The sequence below is a fragment of the Venturia canescens genome, chromosome 1 (genome assembly GCF_019457755.1).
Source record: "Venturia canescens isolate UGA chromosome 1, ASM1945775v1, whole genome shotgun sequence".
Lineage (NCBI taxonomy): Eukaryota > Metazoa > Arthropoda > Insecta > Hymenoptera > Ichneumonidae > Venturia > Venturia canescens.
Window position 1 is genome coordinate 17,505,921 of NC_057421.1, and position 13,846 is coordinate 17,519,766.

Genomic DNA, 13,846 nt, shown 5'->3' on the forward strand with positions numbered 1-13,846 from the left:
GAGAAAGACGTGAAACCGTGTAGCTTCGAATTCTTTTGCTCGTGTACCTTTCACACTTTTGTGATGAATTTTATTCAATATATGAACGCGCAGGATCGATTCTCCTTTGAAATTTCTTGCTTACTCGCACAAAAACGTTCGGACATAACTCGTGGCTGCTTTTCGAATCAATCAGAAATCTCCCCTGGCCACGAGGGCTACTGTCATTTCTCTGAGTTCTTATTTTACGATATTAACAAGGCCATGGAAAATTTTCTTGTAGATCAATCAAAAGAATAGCGATTTATAATAACTGATGTTTCTCCATCAACTTCGATATTTCCCTTTCTTCCTCCCTCTTGGACTGGTTCGAAACGAAGACAATCTATGTCCGTGAGCTCGACGTTCTTTTAAGGGGGGTCCTGCTTTAGAAAGTAAAAAAAACGATTGTTTTCGGGAGTGTTTTTGGATAGACGGAAATAACTCAGCATAGCGAGCTTTTCGGTATAGTTTCAAGGATATTTCAAGAGTACAAAAACGTTGTTTTAATGTGAGGAATACTAATTTGTACATGGTTTATGCGCAAAGTCTGATTGTCGAAATTTCTCAGCTATGTACACTGTGGAAATCGTAATTATTGTCTGCAACAAAAATTCCAAATTTTTTTTTCCACTTTCATATATTTTCCTTCCACATGAACCTATGAAAATCCGAAAACATTGTGAAATTCTATCTTAACAGCACGTTGAAGTGATATTCTTCTGTAGAAGGATTTTTTTTCAAACTCGTTAAAAATATAAAATTTCGCAATTTTTTCGGGTTTTTGCAGGCTCATACGGAGCGAAAATATATGAAAATGGAAAAAAAATTTGGAATTTTCGTTGCACACGATAATTACGATCTCAGCTGCGTACAATATCGCGTATACGTAGCTGAGAAAATTCGACAATCAGACTTGGCGCATAAGCCATGTACAAATTGGCATTTCTCACATTAAAACAATGTTTTTATACTTTTTAAAAATCCTCGAAACTGTACCGAAAAGTTCGCTATGCTGAGTTATTTTCGTCTGTCCAAAAACATTCCCGAAAACAATCGATTTTTTTGACTTCTCAAAGCAGCACTCCCCTCAAGTAGAATAAACCACATGTGGTCAGACACCGAGAAAAAATGTGGCCAGACTAGAAATAGCGCCACGACGAATTATACTTTTTTCCTTTTTTCATGGCACGTTGATAAGATCGTTTTATCACGTCGTCTTCAACGCGTTATGAAGAGTTTATTGTGCAAAGCTACGTGATACGAGAGAAAATGGTTGGTATGGAAAACGGGCAGTTCGCGTGTGTTAACTCTTAATTGTCGACTATGTATCATATGGGCTGGTGTATAAATGAAGCATATTGTATCACGTATACACCACATTGGAGAACTTCACCGGGCCGTACGATGTACGATATTCGTGTATTGTGGATATGTACTAGCTCGTACTACTCTATACTCGAGGCAGTGCAACGATGTACGTAGATTATAGAAAGTCGCATCGTTTTCCGCAGCGAGGAGAAGCTTCGTGGAAGTACACAGGCCGCACATTCGTCGAAAGGTTGAAAAGCGTGCATGTGGTAGCGATGTTGAGCCAGTGGAAATAAGAATGGAAACGACGGCTCTGTACAAACGGTTCATCCAACCTCAAGAATACGTAGAAAGATCGCACTAAACTCACTTCCAGAAAGTAAATGTAGCGAACTTCCAACGAATCCAGCGTACAGGGTGACTCGAAGTTGTTTTATATTCCGACGGGTCTATTCGTTCACGTAGTCTGGACGATTGAAAGTGTTTGTTTTGTCGTAGATTTATTTGCAGCATTTTTTAGTAAGTGACTGAGAAACTTTATCGTCTCGAATTAAGATTTTTCCCGGAACGTTACAGGAGATCGTGAGGCATTCGTAAAATTGTATGTCCAAATGATTTAAGGTCAAAACTCGTGCGGATCATCGAAAAGTGCTTTTCGTACCCTCTCGTATCTTCCATTCGCTCCCCCCCTTTTCCACCTCCCTTTCGCGTCCGTTGACGTTCGAATTCGTATTTCAACTACATCCCCGAAAGACTACCGTATCGGAAATTCCTCCGCTGTATTCTTACGAGTGTTCGCGGAAATAGATGGAACGAGCTGGAAACTCTCAAAACGGAAATTTATACACAGTCTCGATCTATTTATCTCACCGTTTCCGCGTCTCTCTTACAGTAAAATGCTCGAACACGTAGACTTGTGTCGATGCACTACATACCATTTAGTAGTTTTTTCTTTTTACACGGTTTCTCTCGCGTGACTCCCGAGCCATTTCTCTCGCGTTTCTAGCATTCGCAAAATTATCGGACGGCAGTAGCCTGCAGATACTTAGGCTATTTTTTGCGCGAGTCAGTTGTATATTTTTCATTTTTTCTCGTTCTCCTTTCTCGCTGTATTTCAGTGCCTCTGTTATTGTTACTTCCCGCTTCTTTCTCCAGTGTTTTTTTTTTGTTTCAACATTATTTCTCTCTTTATTTCCAAGGAAATGAGGCGGGACCGTATTTCTCCGAGACATTGAAAGTCTCGTTTTTTTTCGGTTCCTCAGCTTTTTTTCCCGGCTCGGTGGTAGCGAAGGGAGCGAGAGAGAAACGCAGAGAATTGGATATTGCCGCTCGAACGAAACCGGTTAAGAGAGATTCCTGCAAAACACATTGTAGCCCTCCCTTCCCCCGTCCTTCTTCGACTGCACTATGAATCGTGTGCGGCGCGTTACAGCGAACAAGTTTTTGCGGCAAAGCGAAAGGGGTTGTTACGCGGTGCAGTGGAAAAAAGCCAGCGGGGGCCGATGAAACGGAAGGCCGGAAAGTCTGGAGTCTGGAAGAGGGAGAGAAGGAGAATAAGGGAGAGAGACCGAAGCTGAGAGAGGAAGAAGAAATAGGAGCGGGAAGAAAGACACGGAGCGTTCGGCTTGTGCAGCAGCTAGCAATGAGTGGAGAGTAAGCAAAAAATGAAACGTTCACCGGTTGCTCTCCGAGCGACAGATCCGTGCAACTCTTTCTCTCTCCTTCTCCCCTCCCTTCTTTCCCCCTTTTTTGCTCTCGAGTGGTTACATTCTACTCTAAACGACATCGTTTATTATTTTAATGACATCATTAGTGGAATTTAAATAATCTTGTCTCGGCTCCCTCTCTCTCTCTCCGTCCCTTCGCTTCGCCTAAACTGTGGACCGTACCTATATCTTGGCAACATTCTCCGCCCTTTTGCCCCGTCCAAAAGGGCGTGTGTCAAACGAGTACACGGGACGGGCTCTCGATCCTCTTAACGTCCGTTTGTTTCACTCCTCGTTTTCCAACATTCTCGCAGTTTTTATACGCGATTATACACCCCTGTTACGTCCTACAGAAGCTGCACATACGCGTGTGCACGTGTGTGAGTAACGGTGGACCGTTGCCGTTTGAATATTCTGACAAGTTGAAATTTCAACGACTCTCGAAGCTCTATACAAGTATTAGGGTCCTTCCTGCGAAAGGTTTAACGTAAAAGTCCGTGTACTTGTGACTCTTAGTCGCTCTCCGGAAACGAACGTTCGTACGTATTTTCCATACGACACATGCTCGTAAAGTTTTACGCGTCTCTGCCAATTTTGCTTTCACGTGGCCACTGTTCTTGGATTTATTTTTTGTTTGACCGCGCCTCCAGCCCGAACGGACATTTTAATGAGATTTCGCAACGATTTCCCTCCTAATGAAGCGTGCTTGTATGTCGATGGATGCGAAACTGATACTCCCGGAGAGGATTTCGAACCCCCGAAGCTTTTTCTGCAGAACCCGTTAAGTAAACGGTGAAAGAGAACCGAAGCCAAACGACTGGGGAATCAACCGTGCGCAGTTTCAAACTGATCGCTCTCAATTTCGTTTTTTCGAATCAATTAATCTCGAGAATTTCCTCTTGCGGAAGTACTGCCTCGCGACGTATTTTATTTTCGATTAATACTCTGAAATCTTCGAGCCTAAGATTGCGGTGCTAGTGAAAACGGTCAATGTGCGCTCAGACTTCCGACACGTAATAAAATAATCTTGCCAGCTGGGTCGAGCCATCCTGACCCGCAGGAACGGCCAATATCCGGGGCATACGCTTCTAGAATCTCGATTTTTCCAAAGAGTAGAATGTTCGAGGTAGCAGAACTGAGGAAAGAATTGGAAAATGTTGCCCTGGTAACGAGAAATACGTCAACGTTATTTCGCTTCTTCACATCTTCGCGTACGCGATCCGCGGTAGATTTTCAACGAACTGGCTCGCAGAAAAAGGCTCGAGGGTTGTGCGCCATACGACATACGCCACAGTAAACTAAAGAGGGGGAAAGTTGGTGAAACAAAGTTTCACCCCTTGTTCGCCTCGAGAACGAATGGAAAACGAGAACGATGGACGGAGAGCGTTTGCTACTAGGCTACCTCCAGCGCCGTAATCGTTTTGGCACCGGTCAGTTCTCAACAGTTGTTTATATACGCGAATACGTAGCATCACGATTTTTAGTCCCAACGCTCTCTGGTTAAGCTCGGTGAACTCTTTTGGCCTCCGAAAATTTTAACGTGAGCACTGTTCACTCTTGCGATTCAGTGAAATTACGAAATGAACCTCCTGAAACTGTTGAAAATTTGTAAGAAAAAAAACGTATGAGAATATAATTTTTTTTGTCTCAATTGTACACTCGCAGTGAGATTAACGACAAAAGTACGTTGTCAACTGTCAAAATTGACCAGAAAAAAGAGTTAACGACATCTTCATAAGAGCCTCTTATCTATCATTTCGTCATGCCCCTCCCCACCGCTTTTTATTTCAATTTTATTCTCCTATTTTTTATTTAACTTTTGGCAATAATGGAGAGAAACTTTTAACGACATGGGCCGTCGAACGGTTTAGCATCGCCGAGCTATTCCTCCGTATGCCAGCAATGCCAGTTTCGACCTGGAGAAAAGTCGTAAAACTTTTCCCCGGCCTATATGATCGTCGCTCTCGCATTCTCTCTTTCTTTCTGTCTCTCTTACTCGTTCTCCCTTGTTCCGGTCATGTTCCCCGGCTCCTTGTTCACCTACGTTGGCAATACACATCGGGATCTCTCGTGAGGCGGCGCACGCGTTCTTGCTCGAGTATTTGAGCTCTCGCGTGTGCCAATGAACCAAATCGGACACGGAATAGCAGAGCTTTATGTTGAAAAGGCCGCTGTACACCAATCATTTTCGTGCACTTAACTGCAAGCATTTTCTTCTCGAACCTGAAACGTCTCACCGAGTCATTTTTTCTATCGACGAAAGACAATCCTCAACGTAAAACTTGCCGTTAATAGTACGGAGTTTCAAACTATATTGAGCTAAGCCTACGAGGCTGCGAAGGTACGCGGTGGAATGGAGTTGAGGAAATTAAACGGTTCAGTTTTACTGCTCCGTTAAACTGATCGAAAACGCCGAGCTAGCGAGAAGATTACGACGTAAACGGACGTACGTCGTGGCTTACGAACCCTCCAGAATCGCTTGTATGTGTGTACAATTCTCGCTGATTTTTTATTTTCTCTTACAATAAAGACTTTCCCAACGTTCCGAAGAAATCGGCCCAATTACGAATGCAAACAAGCCTCTTTCCCCAGTATTCGTACTCTTACGTGAACACGAAGGCATCTAAAAAGTGTTCGTAGATTGCCTCGTGGGACGAAAGAGGTTATTCGAAAGCCCTGTCAATATTTATTCACGCTTATGTCATGGTACAATCACATTACTTTGTCATCAAGACAATGTTATCGAGCTGCTTCTTCGAATTCAACTGATCGGCGGACTTCATTCGGTTTCACCATTTTCCTGCACGCCAACTGATCGACGAGACTCTAAAAGTGGTTTTTCATGAAAAACCCTTCACGTCATTTCTCCCCATTCCACCGGTTCCAAAAGGTTACGACAGTAAGTCCCAAGACAAAATATCCTGAGGCACAATATCTGTAACTTTGTTTAATGATTATTCGTTTTTTTAATGTTTTTATTTATTTATGCCAAGCAGGCAGCAGGAAGAACACACACACACACACACACAGACACACACATTCGAACATGGTTCCAACGTAGTTTCGTTGACAATGATAACAATGGTTTCCTTGATTAATAGAGATAAAAATACCCAAGTCATTCAGTCTCACGAGTGTATAGGATATTTTCAAATCGAGGATATTTTGGCTCGGGATCTTTTGATCGTACACCCGTTCCAAAGGGACCCTCTCACTGATACCTTTCCACTAATAAGTTTACTGGACAAAAAGCTACTCGCGTTCTCCTGACCTCGAGAGATTTAAAAATGGTATATAATTTCTTACGAATTCAATTTTGAATCCATTTTTTTTCAATGTAGACGTTATTTTTAAAAATATCGAACAAAGCCAGAACACATCGATTTGTTTTCACGCTGACGTATTTGTTGCGCGGGAATCGTCGAGGTTGGCGCCTGAAATGCTTTGATTTATTCAAGACAAGAGTTCAATATTGACTCACTTTTCTGCGGCCGCAGCAGAGCATGATTGTCGGGCTGCAGCTGCGGCGTGGAGTATACGAGAGTTGAGGCTCCTGCTGCTCCTCCTGGCAGATCTGATACCTCAGTCGCCCGCCCCGCTCTCCCTGCTGCAGCTGCACCACCCGCACCTGCAACTGCACCTGCTCCTGCTGTCCTTGACCGACACCAACTCGACCACCGTACTTGATGCGCACGTGTTTTCGCCACTGCATTAGTTCGGTACGTCATGCCCACTGCCTGAAATCAATACCAACTGATTAGTTATTGAAAACCATCGGCAGCACCCCTTCGATCATTCAATCCTGAAGTTTCTAGGCTTGAGATAAAAAGAAATTAGATAAACGCATTCTCAATTTATGCGAGTCAGTTTCTTCCATTTTAAAAGTTCGAATTCATCAATTCGCATGTTTTTTTTTCTACTCACTCCGATCCTCCCAATCAGTGCGTTTGGCACACGTGATTGGAATCATATTCTTCAAAATCTGATAAAATTCAATGTAGGATCGTCAGAAAAGTGAATTCCATTTATCCGCGCATGGTCAAACGCTGCGCGGTTGATTGAGGAATCGGAGCAGTTTCCTGAACGAAACAGTCCACCATGAATCGACGATAGGATTGAACGATGAGCGAATGCTTTCGAAAAAAAAAAACAAAAATATTTTCATAAGTGATTTTGAACTTTAGGAGAAATAAATATCATCGCATGTTCGAACGCGCGATAGTTAATCTCCCTTTCACGCTCAAGGCATCAATCTCGTTCGACGGAAATTCGTGAAAACAAAAAATAAATGCTCCACAGAACTCGCGTTTTATCGACGACACGGTACATATCTCTCGTGTATATATAAAAAGGTCTCCCGTGTTCGGAACAAGCTTCAACGTATATTGAATTGATGAGCTCGTACGAAAAAGTGTCTCCCCCAAAGCTCGACAGATTTGAGCTTCCCCAATGTTTATTTCGCCGTTACAAATAAAAAGTTACGGTTCTCACTCCGAAAGTTGGATAAACACAAAAAACCCCAATTTCTTTTCATATTCAATCTTTAGCACAGAGTGAAAATGGAAACAAAAGAGTTTGACCTTAAGGTTGATCCTCTGCGACAGCCCCAACCAAAAGTTATGTACTGTCTGCATATTAAAAGGCTTGATAATTCGTTCGGATCGTAATCAATAACTTTGTAAAGACCCTATATACGTACTCGGTGCCAGCAGATATAGTACAAATATCATTTGCTTTCGTAAAATTTATTCTAAAAGTATTTTTGATCCGACATCGTGAGTAAATTTTTTGACGGAACTATCCAGGTTACGCTTCAACACATAGAAAAGGTTGTCTATACAGACGACATTCGCTTGTTCGCTTGCAAAATATATCGTATGCAGCCTAAACCTTCGTACTTCTCGAGGCTATATCTGTCAAACTAGATGGTCAATCACCTTGATTTTTTTTCACAATATCTGTGATATCCTGCTCTAGCTCCTCCTCGTTTTTTATAAACTTCCTAATTTTAGTACTAGCGGTAGAATTAATAATGTGCCGTTTACTTATGCATGGTCCATATGTTACGTGTTAATTGAGTCAACTTCAATTACATATATCTCGGGTTCGGGATGGTGAAACTTGTTAAAATTTTATAGAGGTGTTGTTCATATGTTAAACAATACGTATGCCAACTTTAAATAATTTCCTAATTTAACTGTCTCGTGGAGGAACCACCTTAAACAATAACTTTCATGTATTTTTCGTTTACAGTGGAGTAAAATTCATCACTTTTGCTGTGCAAAGAGTAAAAACTGTATTTCTGAGATTTTTAAGGCGTGTCGTAACGACTGATGACTTTAAAGCTGTCGCATGGTCGACCCAAGAGAAGTGGACACTCGAAAACCAACGTGACCATCGAAGTCAACGAGCTTATAAATTTTCAAATTCGTAACGAATCGTAATAAAAATCGACGACTGAAAAAAACCGTCAGGATTTAAAAATTGAAGTATTCATTGAAATATTCATATGCACGTACAGTTGTATATACGTGTCGCTCCGCCACGCCGGGACTAGTGAACAGGAACAAATAATCGATTCATCACGCCTCGACCTACATGTATATCTTAACTGGTGGGGGTTGGTATACTTGAAAGCCGCGCCGAAACGCGTGAATAGGAGCCATGGAAAGTCCACAGTTTTGCTCGCCCACATGCGTACGTGTATTTACATATGTACTACACACGGATTGGTACATTATGTTGTGTGTTTTGGCTGTCCTCGATCCTCGTTAGGGTGAAGCTATGCAAAGTTTAACCTGCCATTTATCGACATTCCTTTTCATTGATGTCACAACACGCTAATTTCATGGATCAAATATTTCATGTAAATTTTGTTATGGCGAAAAAATAAAACACTGACGTTGGGTGTTGAATTTAGAAGCAAATGTTCGAGGGGAGCCTGGTGACTTTGGACAGATCGAGTGAAATCTTTTTCAGAAAATGTTTTCTCTTCGTTCCTCGCGAGTTCAAAACGCCCATAGGAGCATTTTCGTTGGTCGATTATAGAAAGATCGATTCCAGTCTGATTAAATATTTCTGTAGAAAATTTCGACGGCGTAAAGCATCAATCATTTGGCCGAGAAAAATCAATTTTCATTTGAATCTGTATCTAATTATTTATCCTGACAGCTCGTGAGCTGATTTGATCCTATTCGAGGATGATAAATTGTACGGTTTTCTTTTTCGTCGTTCTTAGGGAAAGGTATTGTGGGAACGGAAGCATATTCCTCAGGCTTTTTCTACTGGCTCATTAAGAATCAATGAAAAGCTCGCAACGACGAGTTCGTCGACGACGACGAGGGGTGAGATGTGACGATGGTGCTGCTATACCGTGGTGCGCGCTACGGGGTAGTTGGAAAGCCCGAGTAACCTTGACCCAACAACAAGAGAGAATGCCTGTTCCATACAGCCGAAAATATACGTGCTACGTTCGAAGGGATGAAAGATATCAAGTCGAGTATGTGTGGATCTGCATGCATGTGGAAACGCCGAAAGTGATCGATGGAACAACGAATATGACGTTTTACGGGCGGAATAACATTTCAAAAGGTCCGGGTAATGACCATTTTTATAAGCAATAAAAAATGTGTTCGTTAAAATAGCCTCGAGCTTCCGTGCGTGTTTTTGAAAAAACAAAAGAATCTTTCAACCGTTCGATAGTTGTTTTAGCATCGTCTCAAGGAGCGTTTTCGCCAAACGCTAATTCCACTGCGCTCACAACCTTCTCATCTCAGCTGCACAACCACCATCTTCTCTGTGTACCGTAAACACTGAAAAACGTCGTTCCGGTCGACGAGTCCTAAAATACCGTGCGCCACATTCCCAACAAATTTATCTAACGCCAACTGTATTCTATAGCGCGTGCCAAAGTTCAAAAGCCATTCGAAAGTTCGTGCAAGAAAACTTTAGAGGTTCCGACTCTTCCGAAGCTATCCACAGACGCACTGGATCGCGATTGAGATACATGAAAATAAGTGAAAAGTAAACTTTCCTTGTGGCAAATGCAATTTTTACTTCCGTGCAAATCCACTGTATTATATAAACAAGATAATACAGCGCATCGCACGAAAATTGCAACACACGTATGCACCCCTCCATGGACTAGAAAACTTGGCTCTCCACCGTGAAAGATTTGTGTATCGAGAGTGCTCACCGCGCACATCTCGGGTCATCGTAATTCTCACTTCTCTTCTCTCTCTCTCTTCCTTTATCTTTTTTTTTTTATTCCCGGACAACTTTTCGTACACACAAAGTGTGCCGGCCTTTTCTCGAGGATACGCGAATTGCACCGGGGCTCGAAGTGGCCCTTAAACTATATGCATAAATGCGATGCAATCCGGTAAACGAGAGGAAGGCGAGCGAAATAACGATAACAACGTAGGGTTACGAGGCACACAATACAACGGATGGATATAGCAAAGACGTGAAATGGGGGAAAAGCAGAGGGGATCTTTCCCCACTGTACACACTGCAAGAGAATTGTTGCGCCTTTGAGATTTACTTTCGTACGTTATTATACGAGGCTGCAAACCTGGCGACGACTGCTTTACCGCGCTTGAGCCATTGGCCAACTAATACGGTAAATCGCATTGCTCCGCCAACCGGTTCAACCATATCCACCTTGTACTGATACCGTTAAATATAACAAACGAGAAAACTCACGTTCATATTTCTGTGTGAAAAGACGATTAACCGCAAGTCGACGATTTATAACAATGGCGTTAATTGTCCTCGCAATATCGGGAGAGCGATGTTAATTCTTTGGAAAGTTACCCATTATGAGGAAAAACAATGGCGCAGCTGTAGTTTCGCTTTTTTGTACATGAAGAAGCCTTTGAAATTGAGAATTTACAGAATGGAGCTCATATGGCTCGAGTGGTATGAAAACTCGATCCGTATCGACGGAATTTCGCGATTTTTATCCCATCGAAACATCCGTTCTGGTACGATTCGTTGCTACTTATACGTCTTTATACTTTTTTCTAGTTCAAAAATACAGTGAAAACGACGAATAACAATTATTCAGGAATTTTCAAACGATTCTTATGAATTTTCACTTAAAGAAGATCCAAAATTTGTGCAATTTGTTCACAATACTCGTGGTAAATTTGTCACAAACATTCACCGATCATTCTGAGAGTGCGCGTAAGTTCCGAATCCACAAAATCACAAACTGAGAAATTCGACATCCCAAAATGTTGACGTAACAATAGCAACATGCTGCGGTATATTGGACGAACGAAAATGAACACAAATGTGACGCAAAACGTCATTTCGGCTGGCATCAAACGTATTAGAATACAGTCAATGTGTTTTTCCCATCGCATATCCAGAAATCTGGTCTCATTTATAGATTTATCATACCGTGGTGTACAGCCGCACGTCATTAAGTATTTATCACTTTCGACATCAATCACAATTACACCAATGATTTAAGCGCATGTAGCATATAATTTTAGTAAGAACATGCACACTGTGATTGGCATGAGAACATCGAGCGATGAAAGGTTGATAGTAGAAACGGAAGAATAAAATGCTCACCTTCTAAAAATCATCTCTCGCTGTAAGGGCCGATTGGTCCTTGTTCGATCGTTGGGTATGCTCAGTTTTCCTCATTCTTCAAAGTCTTCTTAGTTCAATATTCTCTCCACCGAGGACTTCGTTCTCTGTAAAAACGAATCCCTCCGTGTGGTTCAATGCGGTTTACAGATTCATTTGATTATTCTCTTTCGCGTATCGGTGCTGGAGAGACGTAGCCGTCGAAAATTTATATACGGAAACGCGGAAATCGACGATCCGAGGGCGAAGGACGAGGATGCCCGGGGAATAAATGGCGCAGATATTAAGGGTCTATATTTAACTCATGTACAACGCGACCATGAGACTCGGACCGCAGCACGCTAAGATTTATCCTGAAAGATAAGGGGCGGCGAGCCCCACACGCCGATGCAATAGGCAACGGGGATACCGCGAATACGTCGAGGGCGAAGGGCCCGCCGAGCGAGAGACGACGACCACGGCGGCAAGAGAACCTCGCGCCCAGTCGCTTTGAGAGAGCGACGAACCGGCGGAGAGACTCGCGGCATTCACCCGCTCGCGACGCGAGAGAGAGAGGAAGACAGGAAACTGCTACGAGCAAAATCGATAAAATATAGTTACTTCCTCTCTAGACGAGTATACGAGAGCCATATACGAATATGTACGACGACAAGTATCCGGTATTTAAAAGTCAAGTACCAAACTCGGTGCTCGTAGAGCCGACAAGTCATTTTCTCTACCTAACATAAGTGAAATATTTAATTTTCAACGCTGCGCAAGCCCATTTTCCTTACCGAACATTTGCTGCATCGGCGATTGTGCAAAATTTACAGCTTCGATCATTTGACAGAGAAAAATCGGCGGCGGCTCTGAATTTTTAATAAAGTATAGCTAAACTATGAGCTATTTTTTAATTCGATTTTTGTGAGATTTATTAAAAATGGAGAAGCGGCTGTCGAAGAATTCGTACGACGTTATGGTCGAACGTGCGAATTCATATTTTCCCCATTCCCAGGACCCATTACCCTCGCTTCCGCCACCCATGCCACCAAATACGGAACGAGACTCCAGAAGACATTTTTTCACACAAATTCCAGCCCCAAATTACTTTGAATATCCTTCGTGAGAGCGTTTGCAAAAAAAAACACTTCGGGAATAAAATCGCACGTTGAGTGTAGCTTAGAATAAAAATTAGAGAGAATTTGCGAAAATAAATCGGCAGTAAAGATAAAGAGAAAAACGATAAGAAAAAAGGAGGTGAGAAAAGTAGCGTCGAGTACAGTAGACCTATAATTACGCTCATGGTCATTACGATCATCATTGACGAAGATGTAAGAAAGAAAGAAAGCGCCAGTAGCGCGAGCGAGGTCTCTGGAGAGCGCGCGAGGAAGTAGAGGCTCGCACGATTTCGTGGTGGCGCGCCAGCCGATGTCCCGGACCAGCCGTGGATCGATATACCCTTTTTTCGAGAGCCTGCCTCCGCGCGTCGACGAGCGAGCGAGTGTGTATGTGCGGGTGTGTGGAAGAAGCAGAGCGAGAGAGAGAGAGAGAGAGGAAAGGAAAGAAAAATAAAGAAAACCGAGGAAAGAAAGGAATAAAGTGAGAAAGATGATATTTGAGCAGGAAAAATAGTGAGGAAAGAGGAGTCCGAGAAGAAGAATAATGAAGCGGGAAGGAGGACAGAAGACAAAAGAAATGAGGCGAGAATAAAGAAGAAAAAAACGAGCGTGCACAGCGAAAGAAGTTGAGAAAAATAAGGCAGAGGGTGATAAAAGAGGGTGCAAGGCTCTGTGTCTACAGCGAGCGACAGAGTCCGCGAGAGAAAAAGTAGAGAGAGAGAGAGAGGGAAATCCATGGTGTATAAGGGCGCGTTGCGAGCCCCATGGCAGGGTGAAAAGTGAGGAAGGGTTCGGTAAGAGTCCAAGTGAGAGGGAACGAGGGATCGAACTTGTGAGGAGGGATGGACGGAAAGTTGCTTCGAGAGAGCAGACGGACGTAGTCGCAGTAGTAGTACGAGCAGAGTAGTAGTAGTAGTAACAGTAGTAACGCGTATACAATGATAAATGCTAGGGAGAAAGAGGAAGGGAAGTTCGAATGAGAGAGAGAAGTAGACGGTGGAGAAAATCAAGAGAGGGAATCCTCTTGTACCGCCCTCTAGCCGCATTTCTCTCCAGTTCTCGAGAACCAGCGAGCGAGCGAATTTGACGATGATTTCAAATTTTTCGAGGTTA

At 42.8% G+C, this 13,846-nt stretch overlaps 1 protein-coding gene across 10 annotated transcripts in view; it reads right to left on the reverse strand.

Moving 5' to 3' along the window:
* The window catches only part of RhoGAP100F (Rho GTPase activating protein at 100F), a 43,638-nt gene that overhangs the window by 28,439 nt on the left and 1,353 nt on the right, over positions 1-13,846 (reverse strand). For all 10 annotated transcript variants that reach the window (XR_006262675.1, XR_006262721.1, XM_043432935.1 and 7 more), the window contains exons 2-3: positions 11,619-11,743; positions 6,517-6,772 (exon numbers count right to left, since the gene is read on the reverse strand). Coding sequence is in view for 8 of the 10 variants with exons in the window: in XM_043432935.1 (XP_043288870.1) it covers positions 6,517-6,747 (231 nt within the window). In the remaining 2 variants the exon portion in view is untranslated. The remainder of the gene's footprint in view (positions 1-6,516; positions 6,773-11,618; positions 11,744-13,846) is intronic.